We start from the raw sequence: 22,296 nt of genomic DNA, 5'->3' as shown, positions 1-22,296 counted from the left end.
CACCCTCATGTCAACTAAGAGCTGTGAGAAAGTCCTCCGTTCCTTCTCTGAGTTACGGGGGGGTCCGCGCAGCAGTATTTGTCCATATAATGGTTGTGAATGGATACCAACTTTCTTCGTCCAAAAAGACACACCAAAAAACATCCAAATACCTCCATACTTCTCGTCTGTAATGTCCGTCTTGTATTGAAGCCCTAACATGAGAAATTGTTACGAAAAAAATTAAATAAGTCTATATTTTAAGCTTGTTTGTAGTGGAAGCTCCCAGTGTCTCGGTTCACTGCTCTTCCTGTGTCCGGCGGAACAATTTCTCATGTCGGGGCTTCAATACAAGAGGGACATTACAGACGAGCAGTATGGAGGTATTTGGATGTTTTTTGGTGTGTCTTTTTGGATGAAGAAAGTTGGTATCCATTGACAACCATTATATGGACAAATAGCCTACTGCTGCGCGGACCCCCCCGTAACTCAGAGAAGGGACAGAGGACTCTGAAAATTCTCACAGCTCTTAGTCGACATGTGGGTGAGTAGATAATGAGTGAAATTTGAATTTTGGGTGAACTATCCCTTTAACACACAATATTTTGTTCCAATATTCAACTTCATGCTGAAATACATGACAGATATACGGTGATTCCAATACTTCTATTTTGGGAAGTAGTGTCTCTGAATATGTGATGATGGAACAACAGGCCAGTGTCTTGTACGAGAGCATCACTGACAATGAGGTGGTTGTGATGAAGCCGACCTGTGGTAGGATGGTGTTGACGTGGTGGTGGACCACCAGAGGAGCACTGAGTGGAGGAGAGGAGAGGCCAAGGCTCCAGGTCCACTAACAGACTGCTGTAAACTGTGATGACTGATGTGGATGTCAGAGCTGAGGTAACTATGTCTTTTTTTATTACAGTAAGAGAGAATAGGGATAAATAAAATGTCTCTGCTGGTCTTGGTGATTGACATGTGAAAAGAACTTCAGACCTTGTTGTGTTTACAAGGCAAGGCAATTTTATTTGTATAGCCCGTTTTTACCAACAGTTTGTCTCAAAGGGCTTTACATGGCATCATAACAACATCCTCTGTCCTTAGACCCTACAAGACATGATACACACTTTAAATAAGTGATAGCGACATGAGTTAACACTGGTGTCTGTTTCCACCTCTGGAGACAGCTGTTGGTGAGTAAATGAAGTTTGATGCTGTTATGTAAACAGCTGCTAATGATAATATTGGCTATGTAGCAACTTATAAGCAACTCGTTCATCAACAGAAGTGACGTATTTATCAAAGCATAAACTATCAGATTTTTTCCACTTGAATTTGATTGGGGCCCACTATATTTTACTGACAAGAGGGCCCTGGGATCCAAGCAACGGGAAATGCTATTCTACTATTATACTGGGAACACACTGTGTGGCTGTCTGGCTGATGTGACTAGGGTGAATTCAGGTAATGTGGGACAGTTTTTGGTAGATGCTCCAGTAGACTTAGCCTATATAAAAACTATTAACTTGCTCCAATGATGTTTCATTAAATCATTTTAGGCCTTATTGACATTTTATGTTTGAATTTAATGGGAATACACACCTTCAAACATAACATGACACCCTCTTTCGTTTGGGCAACATGTTCTGGTAATGTGGGACAGTTTGTTTGGTAAAGTGGGACAGTCATTCTTAGGTTTAAAAAACAGGCCTCTTTTGTTTAGAAAATAAAAGTCAATACAAATAAAATAAATGAGGAAAAAATGAAGAAAATGAGAAGAATTAAAGCACCAAATATCAGGCCAAAAACAAAATCCAACAGTTGCATAACAAAGACAGTTACAGTAGACACGGTAGCCTACTTCATTGTTATTGTTCTTAAATGTTACCCTAACCCAAAGCCTACTAAAGAAGGCTAGCCTAAATGTGATGGTTGTGACTCCAGTCAATAACCATTCTTACAATTCCACAATCTTCCACCTCACCATTGGCTAATTACATATACAGTCCCCTGGTGTCACTGACGTTTTCTTTTTTTCTTTCTTTTTTTGCTGTGAGGCTCCTTTAAATATTAAAGGGATAGTTCACCCTAGAATGATATTTCGCTCATTATCTACTCACCCTCATGTTGACTAAGGGCTGGAAGAATTATCAGAGTCCACCGTCCCTTCTCTGAGTTACAGGGGGTCTCGGCGTAGCAGTGCATTTCAATGCAACGGTTGCAAAGGGACACCAGAGCTCTTCGTAAAAAAACACACACAAAAAAACATCCAAATACCTCCATGATGCTCGTATGTAATGTCCGTCTTGTGCTGAAGCCCCAAATTGCGTAATTGTCCCGAAAAAAATTAAATAAGTCTATATTTTAAGCTTGTTTGTAGCGGAAGCTTCTCGAAGCTCCTCTTCCTGGTCCGTCCAATATCGCGTGATTCGCAGTAACCGCACTGACGCCGCAAATCACGCGAGATTTGGACGGACCAGGAAGAGGAGCTTCGAGAAGCTTCCGCTACAAACAAGCTTAAAATATAGACTTATTTAATTTTTTTCGGGACAATTACGCAATTTGGGGCTTCAGCACAAGACGGACATTACATACGAGCAGCATGGAGGTATTTGGATGTTTTTTTGTGTGTGTTTTTTTACGAAGAGCTCTGGTGTCCCTTTGCAACCGTTGCATTGAAATGCACTGCTACGCCGAGACCCCCTGTAACTCAGAGAAGGGACGGTGGACTCTGATAATTCTTCCAGCCCTTAGTCAACATGAGGGTGAGTAGATAATGAGCGAAATATCATTCTAGGGTGAACTATCCCTTTAAGTTAGGTTCTGTGTAGTGATCCTTTTTAAATTGAACACAGCATCTCCTTCTACAAATGAGGAGCTCTGCTGCAGGCTTTGGTGCCTTGTGAAGAACTTTCATATCCATTAATTTTGAGAGACTCTAACACTCAGAACCTTTGAGGCCCAGTTACTTACAAACACTGGACTCAGTTAGTAGACGGATAACAAGAACGGAGTCGACCAATGAACTCAAACACCTTCCCACTGCATGGCGCGGCGTAAAACAGTGGAGATGCCGGGGATTGAACCCGGGGCCTCATACATGCAAAGCATGCGCTCTACCACTGAGCTACATCCCCTCATATCATGATTAGGAACTAGATAGCTCATCCTGTTCCCGGTTCATACTCTGTTGTGATTTATCCCTGTTAAATGACTATTGCGCTACTGCTTTTTTTCTTTCTTTTTTTAAACAGATACAAATATTTGGAGTAGCTAAATCACCGCACTCGCGACCAGTGTTCCTGTGCCAAAGTACCAGAAAACCACAAAAACACTTGGATAATGCATTTTTATTGTCAGTAACGGTAATGGCGTTATAATATAAACACGTTGTCACGTTCATTGAACACATGTTCTTTATTTTTATTTTATTTTATTTTTTCAACTTTATTGAAAGTTGTAGTAACAACAAACATTTCAGTCTCTCCAGCTCTCAGTCTTTACAACAGTAACAGTAGGCTACAGTACAGTAAAGTTACAAATATATGGCAATATATAGCCTAACAAAAGAGAAAACACTCAAATTAACAATAAAAGAAAATAAATTTTGGTGGTATCCCATGAGAATTAGCCTATAAGGCTATGTTGTGACAGATTATTAGTTGAACATTTCTGAATGTAGCCTATATTCATTTTCAACACATGTTCTTCATGTTCTCTGAGGAATGTTCCTATGACGTTTTACAATCAAACTGTGACATGTTCCTCGGTGAGACTCTGAAGGACACACGGTCCCCCGGTCCACCAGCAGGGGTCAGTGTTGGCTGCAGACACCGAGCTGACTGTTTTGTCATTATAACCCCATGCAATACATTTAAATGCATGTAATTTCATTGGAGGTTAATTATTTATTTAGTCCAAAATATATTAATTTTTTTAAGTTTAAAAGTAATCCAAGCTTCACAAACAATTAGATCTTGGTGTTATATTTATTTATTTAGTCCAAAATCTTCTGAAAAATCTCCTCAAGGGGTCTGAACGTGCGGGTCTGAATCTGCGGTCTCCGGGTCTGCAGCCGGACCAGGAGCAGCCTCACCTCCCGGTCACTTCCTCCAGCTGCCGCTAGGTGGAGACACAGCTGTGATCCTGTAGCAGAATGAAGCCGTCAGTCACACTGACTACCTGCAGCTCACCTGCGCCGCTCACATCCACCTGCTGTCCTGTCCTGTCCTGTCCTGTCCTGTCCACCGGAGACCGGCGCAGAGTCGCTGTCTGTCCGGGAGAAATGAGATGAGGTTGTACTCCTTCAGATTGAAATGTCTGCTGGCTGCTCTGTGTTTTCTGTCGGTCACCTGGATCACATCGGTTACACGTGATGGAGGTGAGTAAAGACAAGAGAGAAGTAAATCTAGAGCCAAGAGGAAGCTGCGCGTTAAGGCTTGACTGACTAGGCTAGTTGAAATCATAGACTGGAATGAACTGAACTTGAAACCCCTTGTTTTTCCCTCCAGGATCATAGTCCATCTTTAATTTGATCCCAGTTGTTCAAAGCAAAGTTGGATTGGATCAGTATCTGATCCACAAACAAACTTTAGTGTTAAATGGGAGTAGCCTACATATCACATTGAAGGCTGTCGAGTCTGTACGTTAAACAACAGCAGTATGGGCTATTTGTATGGTTCTCTGTTTCATTATCTGACCCAATACAAAATGAAAACTAATTCTAACATTAGGCTGAACAACTGGGCCAAGCCCCAGCTCAACACCGGCTGTGTGTCAGGTTGTAAGAGTAACTCGTTCTGAGGAATATCTGGGGAATTCCAGCTTTTAAAAAGAATGTGTTTTATTGAGGTGTGACGTCACGCTGTGAATTAGGATGCCAGGATAGGGCCAACATGCTGACCTACACCACAGTCTTATATCCCTGATGGAGTTGAAGTTTTGTCTGCTCTGCCACTTGCTTCTGAGTTTCACCAAGATGAGTTTGACATGATTAAAATCATGGTATCACAGAGGCCGACTGACTGACACTCCCTTTTTTAATACTGAACAAGTTTCTCCTGTGTGGGTCAGTCTGCCCCAGGGCAGCTGTGGCTGCTGCTACGGGTGTAGCTTACCACTGTATGAGTGTGATATGGATGAATACTGGTTTCAGTAAAGCACTTTGGGTACCATGGAAAGAGCTAAATCTAAGCCATTATTATTATTATTATTATTATTATTATTATTATTATTATTATTATTATTATTATTATTATTATTATTATTAATTAATTAATTAATCATTATCTCTCTCTCTCCTTATTCAAATACTGTCATACTCCTTTCTCATAGCTTCACTGTCAGACTCAGTGCTGTGAATAGGATCAAATTGAACAAAGTTGTTGTCAGTGTCAGTGGGAAGGTAAAATCAGTGAAAGTTTGATGTGAGTCAAAACAACAATTTGATCCAGGCTCTAAGGCCATGACAGAAAGTAAAGGAGTGGTGTTGAGGCTGATAAGAATACGTTCATTAACAGTCATGGATACAGTTAAAGATGCCATATTATACTCGTTTTACTCAATTTCACTCAGCTGTCAGACGTCCAACTAAACTGTATTGTAAATGTATTGCCCCAAACTGATCCGTGGTCCTGAATGTCAGCTGTCTAAAAGTCGCTCAAATGAGCTCTACTGAGAACAAGCTGTTTCTGCGCCTGCACCTTTAAGTAACACGGTTACTGTACACGGCAAAGATTATTACCACTTTATGACTAAAGATTGGTCGGTATTTCATCAATTTAGCTCAGGAGTTTCTTGCTGTGCACTGCAGCCATAGAAATAGACGTGGTAGGTGTTTTATGGCGCTGAGGGTCCGGCCTCACTCCCGTCGTGACATCACCACAGGAGCTGAGGTTGAACAGCCTGTTTTAGCTCCGTTTTACCAGTCGCTGGGCTGCAGAGTCCATGCAGGACCCGTCTGCTTTCCTCATTCTAGGAGTTGGTAGGCTCAGGGAGTTATTATTTTTCATAATATGGGACCTTTAACATGAAGAGACTGGCTGCAGTGTAAGCCAGTACACAGGGTGGATAGTCTGTCTTACCCATGCAGAGTGGTGGATGGAACTGGTCACTTATAGAGACAAATAACTCAAGCTCACATTCACACCTACAAGGCAAGCTAGAGTCACTATTAAAGCAGTGTGCATGTGTTTGGACTGTGGTAGGAAGCTGGGGAACCCATGTAGACACAGGGAGAACATGTAAACTCCCCAGGTTCCCTCTGCTCTTAACATTAAGACAGTGATGTGTGCAAACACATAGAGACTGTTCTTCATAGTTTCAACAGGCCCTCTTATCTGCTCTGTGTATTTGGTCAGTGAACTCACCGGTGCAGGACCTGGAGCTCCGTCTGCTGTTGGCTGAGGAGTGGGAGAGGAACATCAGCAAAGACCTCAGCGTCATCATAGAGCAGCTGAGGAACACGTCAAGAGATGCTGACCTCACCCACTCCACCACTGACACAACCACCACCAGCACCGTTCCCTCCCCAGGGAAGGAGGAGCCGCCACATCAACCAGGTAAAGCCCAGACCCCCGGGCCCCGGGGCCCAGAGAGCCCATGTTTACTGCATCTCCCATCCTCTTACACCTCTGTTTAAATATCTTCATCTTGTGGTTGTGATAGTGGAGCAGATCACGCTTTTCTTTAAAACTATATATTATTATAACTATATTATATTGATAGTGTTTGTGTGTGTATATATATACATATATACTAAGGTATACTATATTGTAATACAGTAAAAAATAATAATAATAATTACTCAATAGAATTTTCTCAGTGACCCGAGTTAATTTGCAAAAGCAGATAAGTGCCATTTTGAAAAAAATGAGCTGAGGCTTTGTAATTATTCTTTGCATAGTGTTGTTTTCAATAAAACTTTATTTTTTTTGAGATACGTCTGTTTTGTTACATCTCAAAGTCACTCAACTTTGGTTTGACTGATATCACCTTATGTAAATAAAAAATAAAAAATGAAGATTCTAGAATTTTTTAAAAACGGAGTTATCTGCTTTTGCAAATGAACTCTTCATATATACTATATATATATATATATACACACACACACACACACACACACACAAAAGCAAGCATCAGATTTCTTAAAGTGTACATTTTGTATTCATGTTGGTTTTATGTCATTTGAACCTTCTTTTTTTTTTTTTTTTGAACCAAAAGTAAGACTGAATCCCCTTAAAATGTCAAATGGTGTAACTACAAATGAATGATATACAGTAAATCCTAAATATTTTGTCACCTACAGTGCATTTAAGTTTACTTATAAAAAGTATTATTTTATTAAAACATTAAATGGATAGATTTTTTGCTATACTTTTTGCAACACTGGGCAGGACTTATCCTAAAAACACCACCTTTCTTCGAAATAACGTGACAAACTATGTAAAGATTTGTCAAGAAACATATATAGTGTTGGACTGCAAAAGTGAATTACATTTTTTCCCAAAGCCGTAACACACTAAGGGGAAGGAGAACCTCTGAAAAGCATAACTTAAATGAGCACCATAAAAAGAGTTACGAGTAGCTCACAAAGTCTCGGCTCAGTTAATAGTTTAGCCTTTGTACTGACTGAACACCTCCACTTCCTTCCCACCTCCCAGGGACACACACAGCCGTGCAGATGCCAGGTGATTCAGCCAATCAGGTGTTCCAGTCCAACATTTACCTGTACCTGCCCCACCTCAACCAACAGCCAGGCAGCCTGGAGCCCAACGTGGTGCTGGGACAGGGCCGGAGGGGAGGTAAGGAGCACTCACACATCAACACACCAGAAAAACACACACACTTAGAACTGTTGAGTGGAGAGGTGGACTGATAGTGGATTTTTATTTTTATTTTTATTTTTTTCATTTTTAACCACAGGGTACACACAGCAGGAACTCAGATCACCAAATCTCATGTTCCCCCACAAAGAGAAAATCAGATAAATCAAACCAAACAAGTCAGCTTAAAGGGACAACAAGGAGTTTTGGAAAAGCGAAGCGTTTTCACACTACATTTATGAGCCTCCGTGAAATTCTTTGACCGGCGCAAGACAGACTCATGTTTTCATTCATCAAGAATTAAAGTCAGAGGTTGGAAGACGATCACATACCGTCGTAGTTCCGACCATAAACGGTGATTCGGCGGCGTCGCCACGAAACCGAAAGTAAAGAAACGTTGGTCGGCTCGCCCAGCATTTCCACCACCACTAATAATAACAAAATAACGATAGAGACAAAACCATAGATTTATAGAAAATGGGCCCATTAACAAGTGGTAACGTAGATTCATCCACATTAATATGAGACTTTTTTATAACCAAATAGAAACTCCTCGTTGTCCCTTTAACAATGAGAGGAAAAGAAAAGAAAAATATTTTCCTTTTTAAAAAAAAATACAACACTTCATATCACAGTCATTCAATCCCAAATGGGCCTGGTTCCCTCACAAAACAAACAAACAAACAAACAACAACAAAGAAACAACAACAACCAATCATATACCCTCCAAACACACTAGACGATGACAACAAAACAAAACAAACAGCGAAACATACTGTAACTAAAATAAAATAAAAAATAAAACAAATCAAAAAGGTGGGGATTACCCACACACAATACAACAAAACAATAACACAGATCATACCATCTCCACTATGCCCTATATTGGCCCAAGAAACCCCCAAAATCAAAATCAATATGAGATTGACAAATTTTTTTAAAAAAATCTGAGGATCTGTTTTTACTCCTGTAATATACAGTATACTGACTCCAAAGTACGAAAGCTTGAAAGTTCTTTCCACCAATGGACTGTTGATGGGGGTTCAGACTCCTTCCACTTCAAGGTTAACCACTTCCTGGCTGCCAACATGGCAACGTCTACTGTATGTACCTGCACTGATGTTTATTCCATTTATCAGATGTATTAGTTCCCAAAAGACACAAACGAGATGACAATGGAATGGACACACGTAAACACTGAGATAATAACTGAATGACAGAATTCCCAAAAAAGTAAAGTGAGTCACATGACCAAAACATATGAAAAAAAGTACCTTTTTGTTTCTTACAACGCCAGCAGATAGTGGATTTTAAGAACAAGGCTAGTTTGGAGCAGGAAAAGGCCCATAGCTCACTTGATTTGAAGTGAATGATTGATTGAACAACTAAGAGAACTAATAACAGTCCAATAAAAAGTTATAGTCTTCAAGCTGGAAGACACTGATGTATTATAGCCTATCATTAATGCAGAAGTTCAGCTCAGCCGGTGCTACTTAACCAATAACCAAACATCCTGACCATGCTAATTTGTGCATGAAGTTGTGGAAGTGACAGACATGTTATCTCTGTGTGTAGATTACAATAACCTGATGTAGTCGACTTTGCAGCCATCAGCCACTATCTGAGCTGAACTTCTGCACTGATGATAGTTTATGAAATGTCCAGTTAAAGGAGAAGTGGCGTTTTTTTAAAACCTAGACCTAATTTCTGGCATAGAATACGATGGTTTACTCACCCATATAACTTTGGTGTCATTAGGAGTCCTTCAGATGAGATTTAGATCCATTCGAGAGCTGTGTATATCCATAGAGTGGGAGTGATTGGGGCACCTCTAAAAAACGCATTATCTGCCGTGAAACTCGTTCATTTCACCAACATGTTGTTATGATTCACTAGTTCTATTCCACAAGAACACCACCAGTTACCATCTATTCACGGACGTGCAGCAGTTTGTTGTTCTCTGGCCAGCTGTGAGCTTCTCATCTGTAGACTCTGTCTTTAAAACGGTGAGGACGTCCATCACGTTCAAAGTCGTCAAGATCTCATTTTCAAGGGTGACCTGGCCAAGAGGGCAGCAGCACACGTCGTCAACATTATAAAATACAAAATACATTACAATATTACATTATAATAAATAGGGCCATAGTACAATAGAGGTTAAAACAAAAGTGCAAGGAGCAAGGGGGTCATGGTGACAAGGTTGGTCAGCAAAGGCACCGCTCAAATGATTTTTGTTGTCGGACCTTTAGGAAGTGACGAAATACACCAAGAGATACAAGTTCAGACAATTTCAGTTCAGCCTGGAGGTTGTTCCATGTTAATGGAGCGGCATAACTAAACGCTTTTTTCCCTAATTCAGTCCGCACTCTAGAAATGTTCAAACAATAAATATCACTGGACCTTAAGGCATATCGATTTTCTGTTCGACGGAGGAGTGAACAGAGGTAGGAAGGAACCATACCAAGGAGAGCCTTATAGATCATCAGCAGCCAGTGAGTTTCTCTCCGGGTGCTCAGAGATGGCCACCCGGATGTCATCGAAATACCAGTAATAATGACATAAAACAAGTATCAAGTGAGTAATGGAATGAAAAATAAGTAAGTAAATAACTAAATAATATATTATGATAATAAAAAACACAAAAAACTACAACACAAAAAAAAAAAATATATATATATATATATATATATACAGGTAATACTCAGAAAATTAGAATATCGTGAAAACGTTCATTCATTTAAGTAATTCAACTTAAAAGGTGAAATGAATATATTATTTAGACTCATAACAGGCATTGCAAGATATTTCAAGCTTTTATTTGTTAGAATTTTGATTATTATGGCTTACAGCTTATGAAAACCCCAAAATCAGAATCTCAAAAAATTTGAATATCGTGAAAAAGTTCAATGTTGTAGCTCAAATTGTCAGCCAATTAATCCAAAACACCTGCAAAGGGTTCCTGAGCCTTTAAAAGCTCTCTGTCTGGTTCAGTACAGTTCGCAATCATGGGGAAGTGAATGAACTTTTTCACGATATTCTAATTTTCTGTATTTTATTACCTGTATATATATATATATATATATATATATATATATATATATATATATATATATATATATATATATATATATATATATATATATATATATATATCAATCAGCAAATTATTAAAAGAGAGAAGAAAATGAGAAAATTGCTTTATTAGCAATTATGTACAGAACAATACTGTTTAGACAGGTATTATATTTATAAAAATGATCAGTAGGTCAATCTACAGACCCCGGATGATGATAACAGGCAACTGGACTCAAAGGGGAACAGCAGCACTAGTGAATATAACAACATGTTGGTGAAATGAACCAGTTTCATAGCAGATAATGTTATTTAGAGGCTGCATCTCGGTGCCTCGATCACTCCCACTCTATGGATATACACAGCTCTGAATGGATCCAAATATCGTCCAAAGGACTCCTAGTGACACCAAAGTAAACCACCATATTTTATGCCAAAAATAAGTTCCAGGTTGTAAAAAAGTGTTACTTCTCCTTTAATGGGTTGATCTCTGGTTGAAAGCTTTGCAATGCAGACTCTATGTTAGAAGGATAAGAGATTTTCTGTCAGAACCAAGTTGATTCTTAAAGGGACAACGAGGAGTTTTGGAAAAGCAAAGTGTTTTCACACTACATTTATGAGCCTCCACGCGCACCGTAGAATTCTTCTTAGACTCATGTTTTCATTCATCAAGAATTAAAGTCAGAGGTTCAAAGAGGTTCAGTTACCGTCGTAGTCCCGACCATAAACGGCGATTCGGCGGCGTTATTCTCATGAATGTCCGCGAAACCGAAAGTAAGGAAATGCTGGTCGGCTCGCCCAGCATTTCCACCATTAATTAAAATAACAAAATAACAATAGAGACAAAACGATATATTTATAGAAAATGGGCCCATTAACAAGTGTGGGTAACGTAGATTCATCCACATTAACGTGAGACTTTTTTATAACCAAATAGAAACTCCTCGTTGTCCCTTTAAATGTTACAAAACTGTAGGTGCACGACAATGCACCACACACTGAGCTCACAGAAAGTGTGAGAAGCAGTTAACATTGCCTGGATGTGTGTGTGTATGATTGTGTGTGTGTGTGTGTGTGTGTGTGTTCCCTCAGTGTCCATGGTGCTGGGTATTCCCACAGTGAAGCGTGACAAGCAGAGCTACCTGGTCAGCACGCTCAGCTCTCTGCTCTACGGCCTTCAGCCCTCTCAGCAACAAGATCTGCTCATCATCATCTTCGTGGCCGAGGTAACACACGACAACAGCCCCACCCCCGCCGGCTTCAGCTGCAGATCCACTGCACAGATAATGACAGTGACATTGCTCTCATCTTACTCACAGCTAAAATGGAACTATTTGCATTCCTTGTTAACAGTATTACAAACTTGTTTTGCAAAAAACCAGTTTGTCGGACCAGGTTTCGATTTCACTCAACAATTCCTTCCACCTGTCAGGTTGATGTCGTCATTTACAGAGAATTCACACGCAGACTTTTAAATCAGATCAAAGAGAGAAACCAGGAAGAATAGGAGCTGTAGTTGCTGCTTGTCTCTGTTTCTCACACACACACACACACACACACACACACACACACACACACACACACACACACACACACACACACACACACACACACACACACACACACACACACACACACACACACAGGTGATAAGGTTTATACGTCTTCCATCAGTGTTTATACATTAACTAACCACAGTAGAACCTAATCTTTATCACTGACAGTCTTTCCCTCCCTCCCTTTCCTACCAGACGGATCTGGTCTATGTGAACAGTGTGGCAGAGACCATCAGGACAAAGTGAGTTCCAATTCTGATCAAATCCTTGTTTGTTTTGTGTGGTTTCCTGTCCTCTGTGACCAATAGATGGACAGTCTTTGACCTCAAGTCTCAGCTGGCAGCTCTGCTCTGCTACAGGCCAGTCAGTCACAGAACACTGCATAGATAGATCTAAGGATTTCAAAGCATCCCAAGTACTATTATCATCCCTGTTTCATCACGTAGACAAGTAGAAACATTGATTTGATATTAAATAACGCACAATGAAAGCTTTCTTTTAAACTTGACTTGTATGTACTTTACTTGTAAATAAAATAGTAATAAATAGTGCGTAAACACGGTGATGACTGCCTAAAAGACAACATGCAAACTGCAGTACTGAAAGAGTCTGGAAGGACCTTGCCACAGACACAAAATGAAACTAGAGAATGCATTTCCTGAAGGAAATACGGGTGAATGCTGAAAGCTGGAAGCTGAATGAGCTGAATAAATTGTTGAAACAATGCTGAATTAAAGGGATAGTTCACCCAAAATTGAAATTGCACTCATTATCTACTCATTAGCTCCTTTTCCTGGTTCGTCCAAATTTGACGAACCGGGAAGAGGAGCTTCCGCTACAAACAAGCTTGAAATATAGACTTATTTAATTTTTTTTTCGGGACAATTTCGCATTTCGGGGCTTCGATACAAGACGGACATTAGATACGAGCAGCATGGAGGTATTTGGATGTTTTTTGGTGTGTCTTTTTGTTACGAAGACAGTTGGTATCCATTTGCAACCGTTATATGGACATGCACTGCTACGCCGAGACCCCCTGTAACTCAGAGAAGCCACGGAGGACTCTGAAACTTCTCCCAGCCCTTAGTCCACATGAGGGTGAATAGATAATGAGTGAAATTTCAATTTTGGGTGAACTATCCCTTTAAGTGAAGAAATTGCTGAAGCAAGATGAAACAATATATGAAGAGTATGAAATGGTTGGAAATTGTTGAAGATCAGTATGAAGAAATTGAAAGGCTAAAGTCTACTCAGATTTATTTAAAACTGACAGTTTGAAAACATTTTTGAACCATTACTAATGTAGATAAAACAATATCTGAAGAGTAAAAGTAGAATAATATAGAAGTAGTTACAATCAGTTAAAGGGAAGAATAATTAAGCAATATCACACTTGTCTCCTCACAGTGTTTTTCTCTTCTCGATGGAAACACACGTGTTGTGTTGCTTGTCTGAAAGTCAGCTTGCACATTTTTTGCAGATGTTATCAAGTTTGCATCTGTTTTTATACACGCAAACCTTAGTTTAGTAGATCTGGCCCATGGAAGGGAATGAGATTCAGCTTGACAGATCTGTGCTACGCTGAGAGAGAGAGAGATTGTTCACTGAATGAGTCCCATATCTCCAGTCTCAAGTCAAGTCAAGTCCAGACAAATCAAGTCCAGGCTCACAGGCCCAGAGGGAGAAAGACCTGTAGAGAGACAGATAGCATGTTGATAGCAACTGTAATCAAAGTCATTTAATCTCCAATATCACTGTCAAAGCCTCAGAGTGGAAAACACTCTGATTACTCTTTTTAAAGGTGTTCAGAAATGGCCGTTTGTCCTGTTTGTCGCTCCTCCTCCTACGAGTTGATTGGTCGTTACAGAGCGGGCGGGATATTCAATGTTTGTGGCGAGACCGAGCTCGGTGTGTGTGTGTGTCTCAGACGTTTGACTGACGGATGACAGTTCCTGATATCAGTGGCTGATTATAGGGCTGCCCCCAAATAGTCGACCAAGCATTGGTCGACCAAAAAATCATTGGTCGATTGGTCGCAGGAAAAAAAAAAAAGATTTGGAGCCGTGTCTTGTCAAAATTAAGCCAACATCAATGACTGAACTGTATAGGAAAGGTTATGGGGCTTTTATTTTGAAGGGCCAGATACAGGAAGTCGTGACGTGGCACTTTTTTTTTTTTTTTACACGGCACGGCAGTCTCTCTCGTATCACCGCTGTCACCATTAGCGGTGCTGTCTGAGCCCCGGTCCCGTCCCACAGCGCTCACCGGCGGTCAGTCTCAGTGTCACGGAGCGGATCCATGGTAGTCCCCGCTGCAGTCAGAGACCCGCACACATAGACACATGTCTATGCCGTCTATGCCCGCACCGCTCCACGCCGCGGACCCCCACCCCCGCACCCCCGTCACACAGCCTGAGCTCAGTAACTTTTTACCCTCCTCATCTACTGTGTTTATTGGTGATAAACGGGCGTGTTCAGGTGCAGTGGGAGCTACTGTTTATGACACAAACGGTAGCTTTCCCACTGCACCTGAACACACCGAGCGTCAACTTGGGTCTCGCGCTAGACTCTGGGAGACTTTGAATTAGATCTAGTTTTACAAACATGTCGGCTTGCTTGAAGTAAATAAACTTCTGGGTGCATGTTTGAGTCGCCATCTGACGCTGTCTGTGGCTTTGAGGGATGTAAACAGCCTAAGCAGCAGAACTTGCATCCGCTCCCATTCATTGCTGCCGTGGCGATGCGGGGACAGACACAACTACCACAAAACAGGAGCAATTAAACTGAAAATCTTCAGATTCCTTCTTTTAGACCTAAAATGTTAGGAAAATACACCTCCGAGTTGAATTTGCTAGGAATTGTCCTTTAAATTAGTAGACATAATGAACTTTCACAACATGCTGGTTGTAATTAGTCTTTGAGATGACAGTTGTCATGGTTGCATCTGTCTGTATAGGCTCTCAGGTCATCTTCAGTGTGCAGTGCAGTGCAAAGAGTTCATCTACATCACAAATGTTCATGTGTGGATCTCTAAAGTCAGGTGTCATTGCGTCATGTAAGGTAAACACAGTGTGCACTGACATGCAGGAGAACAGCTTTAAGCTACACAATGAACTGATCACATGAAATCAATCTGTTTCATATTTTGTTGTTCTCCAAACTGGACTAGACAAACTAGTTTGTCAGCATATACGTATGTTTTTATTTTTTCTATAGTGGAAGTACAGTTGGACAGCAACCACATAAAGACATGACTGTTTGATGTGTGGATGTCTGCACTAAACTGTTGTTTTTCTCAGCTTCCCCAGCGAGGTGCAGATGGGGTTAGTGGAAGTCATCTCTCCTTCAGCGTATTACTACCCCGACTTCAGCAACCTGGCAGAGACTTTGGGAGATACCAAGGACAGAGTCAAGTATGTTCACAATTCTGTTCCCCCTTTCTTTTTTTAAAATGGTAGAGATGTTTGCGTTAACCTTGACATTTATAGCTCTGGTTCCATTTATGTGGATGGGACCATGAAAGGAAATCAGTATCAGTCTTGGTTGCAGCTATAGTGTGCAACTGTTTGTGGCCACTGAAGCTGCAGTCTACATACAGAGCTATAGTTCACAAGCTGTGGTGGATGAATATGTTGTACCTGAGCAGATGTGTGATGAATGACTGGGTCCAAATCTGTCAGAGACACAGATAACGAGACGTTCTAGAGCTGCAGCTGCAGCCATGGAAAAAAAGTGCCCATTGAAAAGTGATTTCATTTATTCAACATTATTGAAGTTAATGTGGTATATTGATGTGTTGATGAAAAGAAGGGATCACCGCCAACACGTCTTCACTTGCATTCAAAAAGAGTTTATTAACAAGAAGAAGAGCAGTGTTCAAAAATGCCGAATCCTAGAGCATCTCTGGTGCTAATATGAGATCTCTCTCTCTTGGCCTAAACCCCAAACCTTATATACGCTTTCTAATTCTGAAACTCCACCTTCTCCCAATATAAGGATATACTGTAGTCTTGACAAAGATGGTCAGACAAAGACAGGATCTAAAAACAGAATCTAACCTATACCTTCTGACATTTCTCTTTCTCTTGACCAGGCTAACTTAAACATAGATACAGTGTCAAGTATCCCCAGAAACTATGACCCACAGAGATGGGTAGATGACAAGAAACACATTTCTCAGGGTACATTCCACACTACTACTAGACACCTAATCTAAACATCTTGCAGTAAATGTATGTGTGTGTGACTTTCTCTCTTGTATGATCTCCATTTATTTATGTTTATTCTATTTGAATTTAACTGTTACTCATCACAAATGAAGTTCCTATCCAAATGGTGAATGACCCTTGACCTATCCCTTAACTTTTAGGTTAAGAAAACACCATGAAAAACACAAGATAATTCAAGATATTAGAACAAAAAAGCTCAGGTGGATAATACACTACATTAATCACAGAACTTAAGTTTAAAATAAGAATAGTGAGAGAAAGGGAGAAAAACAGATGAAAGGGACGCCATAAGAAGGGAGAAAATGTATCTTAGTTATTTTCATGGCAGGTTGGAGCTTTGAAGACTTCTGCATTGCCTGAATGAACATAACTTGTCTTGTATTGTTTCTTTAGGAATGGCAGCACTCCTTCATGCTGCGGTCGCTACATAAAAACATTTACAGATCTTTAGATCTTTATCTTTCATCTTTTATCTTTCCCTCTGCAATAACTAGATTTGCAAAGATGGAATTATGATTTAGCACCACTCTTTATTGAAAGATACTTTTGTGTTGATGTGTGTGCGTGTGTGTGTGTGTGTGTGTGTGTGTGTGTGTGTGTGTGTGTGTGTGTGTGTGTGTGTGTGTGTGTGTGTGTGTGTGTGTGTGTGTGTGTGTGTGTGTCCTCAGGTGGCGAACTAAGCAGAATCTGGACTTCAGCTTCCTCATGCTGTATGCTCAGGACAAAGGAAGCTATTACGTGCAGGTAGGGGTCAAAGGCCAGACTACAGTTGATATTAGCTCCTAAAGTCATGGTAGGGTGTTGCAGTCATGACAGTCAGTGTCTGTGGTCAGTGGCTGTGGTCAGTATCTCCTATAGCAGCACAGAGGTATAGTAATTATGTGATTCAATAGATCCGTCCCACATTTAACAAGTTGAAAAAGTGCAAATACAGAGGAAATCCTGTGACCTTTACAGATCAATGCAGCCAGTCCCCATCATATTTACTATCAGCTGACAATCAGTACGTTTACATGACACTTGAAAAAAACGAATTATTGCCTTAATCCGACTATAACTGGACAACTGAAGTGCATGTAAACACCTTAGTCCGACTGAAATCGGAGTTGAGAACTCCGATTAAGACATCCAGATAATGCGATTGGAATTAGATTTTCTCCGTCATGTAAACACCTTAGTCGGAGTATAACTGGACAATGCATGTGCGCATGCTCCACAACAGTAGAGACGGCACCAAGTGGAGCAGAGAAGCCGCCCGAACCCGGCAAAGTAAAGAAAAAAACCCAACATCAGCGCCGAGTCAATGCATTTCACACAGCGCAACCAGCAAGAGTGTTTTTTTTTAAAAGAAAGAGAGGGAGGGAGAGAGAGAGAGAGAGAGAGAGAGAGAGAGAGTCCGTATCATATTCTCAGCGCGCATCCGGCCCAGACTGACGCGTCTGGTCGGGAACTGCAGTTGAGAATTTATTATTAAGCTACTAAGTTGTTTATATTCAGTTTTTTACGAGGTGACAGAAAAGTCAGCAGTGTGTTGATATTAATGTGTCATTACCAGTGGTGACCAATAGAGGGGGCTGTTGATTGTAAATGACATGTAGATACACTTCCTGTAGAGGTGATTCGGTACTTGTATGAAGAAGTAAATAAACGTGGTGAGCTAGTTAGCCCACATGAAAGACAAAAGACTATTTCATTTTAAAAGATGAACAAGACATGGTACCAGGAGTGAAAGGCAGGTCGTAACTTCTGGGACTCGAGATGGAGACTTTGAGGCCACCGGAGGGACTGAAACTGGTCGGAAATGTCGACGGCAACTGGCGGTGTTTCAAGCAGCAATTTGAGCTGTACTTGGCTGCCGTTGGACTGGACTCAAAGTCCGACGCCAGGAAAATAGCGCTGCTGCTCACAGTAGCGGGTCCTCAAGCCATTGAAGTTTTCAATACGTTCGAGTTTGCATCGCCTGAAGACAGAGGTAAATACGACATGGTAATGGAGAAGTTCCAGGCACATTGCTCGCCAAGAAAAAACACAGTATATGAGAGATACGTGTTCCGGTCACGGATGCAACAGCCTGAAGAGACTTTTGATTGCTTTGTGACTGATTTAAAACTAAAGGCGCAATCATGTGATTTCGGGGATCTGAAAGACTCCATGATCCGTGATCAAATTGTGTACGGGATCTATGATAAGCGGACCAGGGAACGGCTGCTACGGGATGCTCAGCTGACTCTCGAGGAGGCAGAGAGACAGTGCCACGCAAGTGAGTTAGCACAACAGCACGCAAGGACATTCAGTGAAACAGGTATCACTGCGGGACATGACAGTGTAAAAGTAGCTGTGGTTAAAAATAAAATGAAAAGATTCACGCCACAAAAGAAAAGCACAGATGATGCAAGCTACTCCTGCAAGCGCTGTGGTGGCAGGCACGAGCCCCGGCAGTGTCCTGCGTATGGCAAAAAGTGTTCAAAATGTTATGGAAAAAATCATTTTGCAAAACAGTGTCTTTCTAAAAGCAAGCCCAAATCAGTGCGTTTAGTGGAAGAGACTGACCTGAGTGAGACTTTCTTTGTCGGGATGGTGTCATGTGATAATGCACAAACAGAGAAGGAGGACACAGAGGAAAATGATAAGTGCTCAGAAAAAGGAGACACATGGCTTGTGTCACTTCAAATAAATGGAGCTATAGTAGCACTAAGGATTGATACAGGTGCACAGGCGAACCTGATCAGCATGACAGAAATCAGTGCTATGAAAGAAAAGCCCAAAATAATCAAGAAAAGAGTGCCACTGAAGGACTACAATGGAAAAGACATTGAAAGCAAAGGTCAGTGCAGACTAAAAGTAACAGTGAAGAATAAAACTTACAATGTACTGTTTTCAGTCGTACCTGAGGGCCGTGAGTCACTGCTGGGCGGAGTTGCATCAAAGACATTGAACCTGGTGAGAAGAGTGTATCACATTAATTGCTCAGAAGCAATAAGTGTACACTCACGCACAGTTGACTCTATAGTGCAACGTTATGATGATGTTTTCAAAGGACTGGGTTGCCTGCCATACACATATAAAATCCAACTAAAAGAAAATGCACAACCAGTGATTCATGCGCCACGCAGAGTTCCAGCTCCACTTCGAGAGCGTCTCAAAAAAGAACTGGACAGGATGTCTCAGATGCAAGTCGTCACAAAAGTGGAGGAACCTACTGAGTGGGTAAACTCGATGGTGTGCGTGGATAAAAAGAATAAAAACAAAGAACTGAGAATATGCATGGATCCTGGTGATTTAAACAGGAGCATAAGGCGTGAGCACTACCAGATACCGAAGCGTGAGGAGATTGCAAGTGAAATGGCAGGAGCCAAATATTTCTCAAAACTTGATGCAGCGCAGGGATTCTGGCAAATCAAGTTGGATGCGGAAAGTTCAAGGTACTGCACTTTCAACACACCTTATGGCAGATACAGGTTTCTCAGAATGCCATTCGGCATAATCTCAGCCTCTGAGATTTTTCATCGTGCCATGGACAACATGTTGGAGGGACTAGAAGGGGTCCGTTGTTATGTCGATGACGTGGTCATCTGGGGGTCCACCCTGCAAGAACATAATGAAAGACTGACAAAAGTGCTCCAAAGAGTACGTGAAAATGGGCTGAGACTAAACCGTGCAAAGTGTCAATTTGGTGTACAAGAGATAACATTTCTGGGTGACAAGCTGTCTGCTCAGGGCATTGAGCCTGATGAAAGAAAGATAAAAGCTATCCTAGGCATGCCACGCCCTACTGATAAGAAAGGTGTTCTTAGAGTAATGGGCATGATAAACTTTATAGGAAAGTTCATACCAAACTTGTCAGTGAGGACGTCAGCATTAAGAGAGCTCCTTCATGATTCCACAGAATTTGTGTGGACAGAGAGAAATGAGAGAGAGTGGAATGCATTAAAGACCACACTGACAACTGTTCCTGTGTTGGCCTATTATGATTCAACCAAGAGACTGAAGATTTCCACAGATGCTTCAAAGGACGGGCTTGGTGCTGTCTTGCTACAGGCAGAAGGAGAAGGCTGGAAGCCAGTAGCATATGCTTCCAGATCCATGACTAAGACTGAAAGCAGATATGCTCAAATTGAAAAAGAGTGTCTTGGACTGACTTATGGACTGGAAATCTTTCATTGTTATGTTTATGGACTTCCCACTTTTACAGTTGAGACAGATCACCGTCCTCTTGTGTCGATCATCAAGAAAAGCCTGAATGAGATGACGCCGAGGATTCAGCGCCTCATCATGAAAATGCAACGGTATGACTTTGAGTTGATATACACACCTGGCAAGCACCTAGTGTTAGCCGATGCACTATCACGAGCTCCTGAGATGAGTCCTGTGAGTTCCACTGAAAAAGAGGTAGAAAATCATGTCAACATGATAGTTGAGTCTCTGCCTGTGTCAGATGCTAAATCAAAGCAAATAAGTGAGGAGACTGCCAAAGACAAGGAGTTGCAAGCTGTGATAGAACACCTCCAAACTGGCTGGCCCAGAGGATCCTGTCCAAAGTACTATCACATCAGATCTGAGCTAAGTGTGGCAAATGGACTGTTATTAAGAGACAATCGGATTGTCATTCCACACAGCCTGAGACCTGAAGTACTACAGAAACTGCATGAGGGTCACTTGGGAATTGAAAAATGTAAAAGGAGATCCAGAGACTCTGTATACTGGTATGGTATAAACAAGGACATTGAAAACATGATAGGAAAATGTGAAACATGCAAAAGGCACCAGAGCAAGCAGGCAAAGGAACCCATGATGATTCCTGATCTTCCTACTGAACCCTGGAAGAAAGTAGGAACAGATTTGTTTCATTGTAATGGGAAAGATTATGTGTTAGTTATTGACTACTATTCCAATTTCCCAGAAATTGCTCTGCTCACAAGTGCAACTGCTAACAGTGTTATTACTCATGTAAAGTCAATATTCGCTAGGCATGGAATACCAGAGACTGTAGTAAGTGACAATGGTCCGTGTTATAACTGCAATGAATGGCGGCAGTTTGCAGGACAATATGGTTTCCGTCATGTCACATCCAGTCCTCAGCATGCACAGGCAAATGGCAAAGCAGAAAAGGGAGTGCATATCATTAAGCAGCTTTTAAAGAAGGCTACAGACAGTAAGTCAGATCCATATTTAGCTCTGCTGAGCTACAGGTCTGCTCCCCTTGACTGTGGTCTCTCCCCAGCAGAACTTTTGATGAATCGCAAGCTGCGCACTACACTGCCTCGCTACACAGAGAGCAAACAGAAACCTGAGATTCAGTCAAAAATGGAGAACTTGAAATGGAAACAAAAACAGTGTTATGACAAATCAACAAAAGCTCTCAAACCACTTGCAAAGGATGATGTGGTGAGAATCCAAGACCAGGATGCATGGAACAGAAAAGCGACAGTTCTTCAAGAAATAGGACCACGTTCCTATGAAGTGAGAACTGAGGATGGACATGTGTTCAGAAGAAACCGTCGTAACCTTCTGAAAACCAAAGAGACTTTTCAAGGGACACTGTGTGGTGATGCAGATGAGAAGAATGCTGTGTCACGGGCTGACACAGTGCCTGAGTTGAAATCAGATGGACATGTGCAGGTGAACACAAGTGATG

The 22,296-nt window shown here is 41.2% G+C and overlaps 1 protein-coding gene across 1 annotated transcript in view; it reads left to right on the top strand.

Annotated features, from left to right (window-relative positions):
* Window positions 1–3,741: 3,741 nt before the first annotated feature.
* LOC310992302 (alpha-1,3-mannosyl-glycoprotein 4-beta-N-acetylglucosaminyltransferase A-like) overlaps window positions 3,742–22,296 on the top strand; it is a gene marked incomplete at both ends in the record, with an annotated part of 34,886 nt that continues 16,331 nt past the window's right edge. Inside the window, 8 exons of the mRNA XM_083980316.1 lie at window positions 3,742–3,795; window positions 4,138–4,363; window positions 6,342–6,542; window positions 7,644–7,784; window positions 11,970–12,103; window positions 12,629–12,675; window positions 15,732–15,845; window positions 17,330–17,405. Coding sequence (XP_083836442.1) covers window positions 3,742–3,795; window positions 4,138–4,363; window positions 6,342–6,542; window positions 7,644–7,784; window positions 11,970–12,103; window positions 12,629–12,675; window positions 15,732–15,845; window positions 17,330–17,405 — 993 coding nt within the window. The remainder of the gene's footprint in view (window positions 3,796–4,137; window positions 4,364–6,341; window positions 6,543–7,643; window positions 7,785–11,969; window positions 12,104–12,628; window positions 12,676–15,731; window positions 15,846–17,329; window positions 17,406–22,296) is intronic.

The sequence above is a fragment of the Trachurus trachurus genome, assembly GCF_905171665.1.
Source record: "Trachurus trachurus genome assembly, chromosome: 10".
NCBI lineage: Eukaryota > Metazoa > Chordata > Actinopteri > Carangiformes > Carangidae > Trachurus > Trachurus trachurus.
Note: the sequence above shows the minus strand (reverse complement) of the source record. Positions and strands in the feature narration are given on the sequence as shown.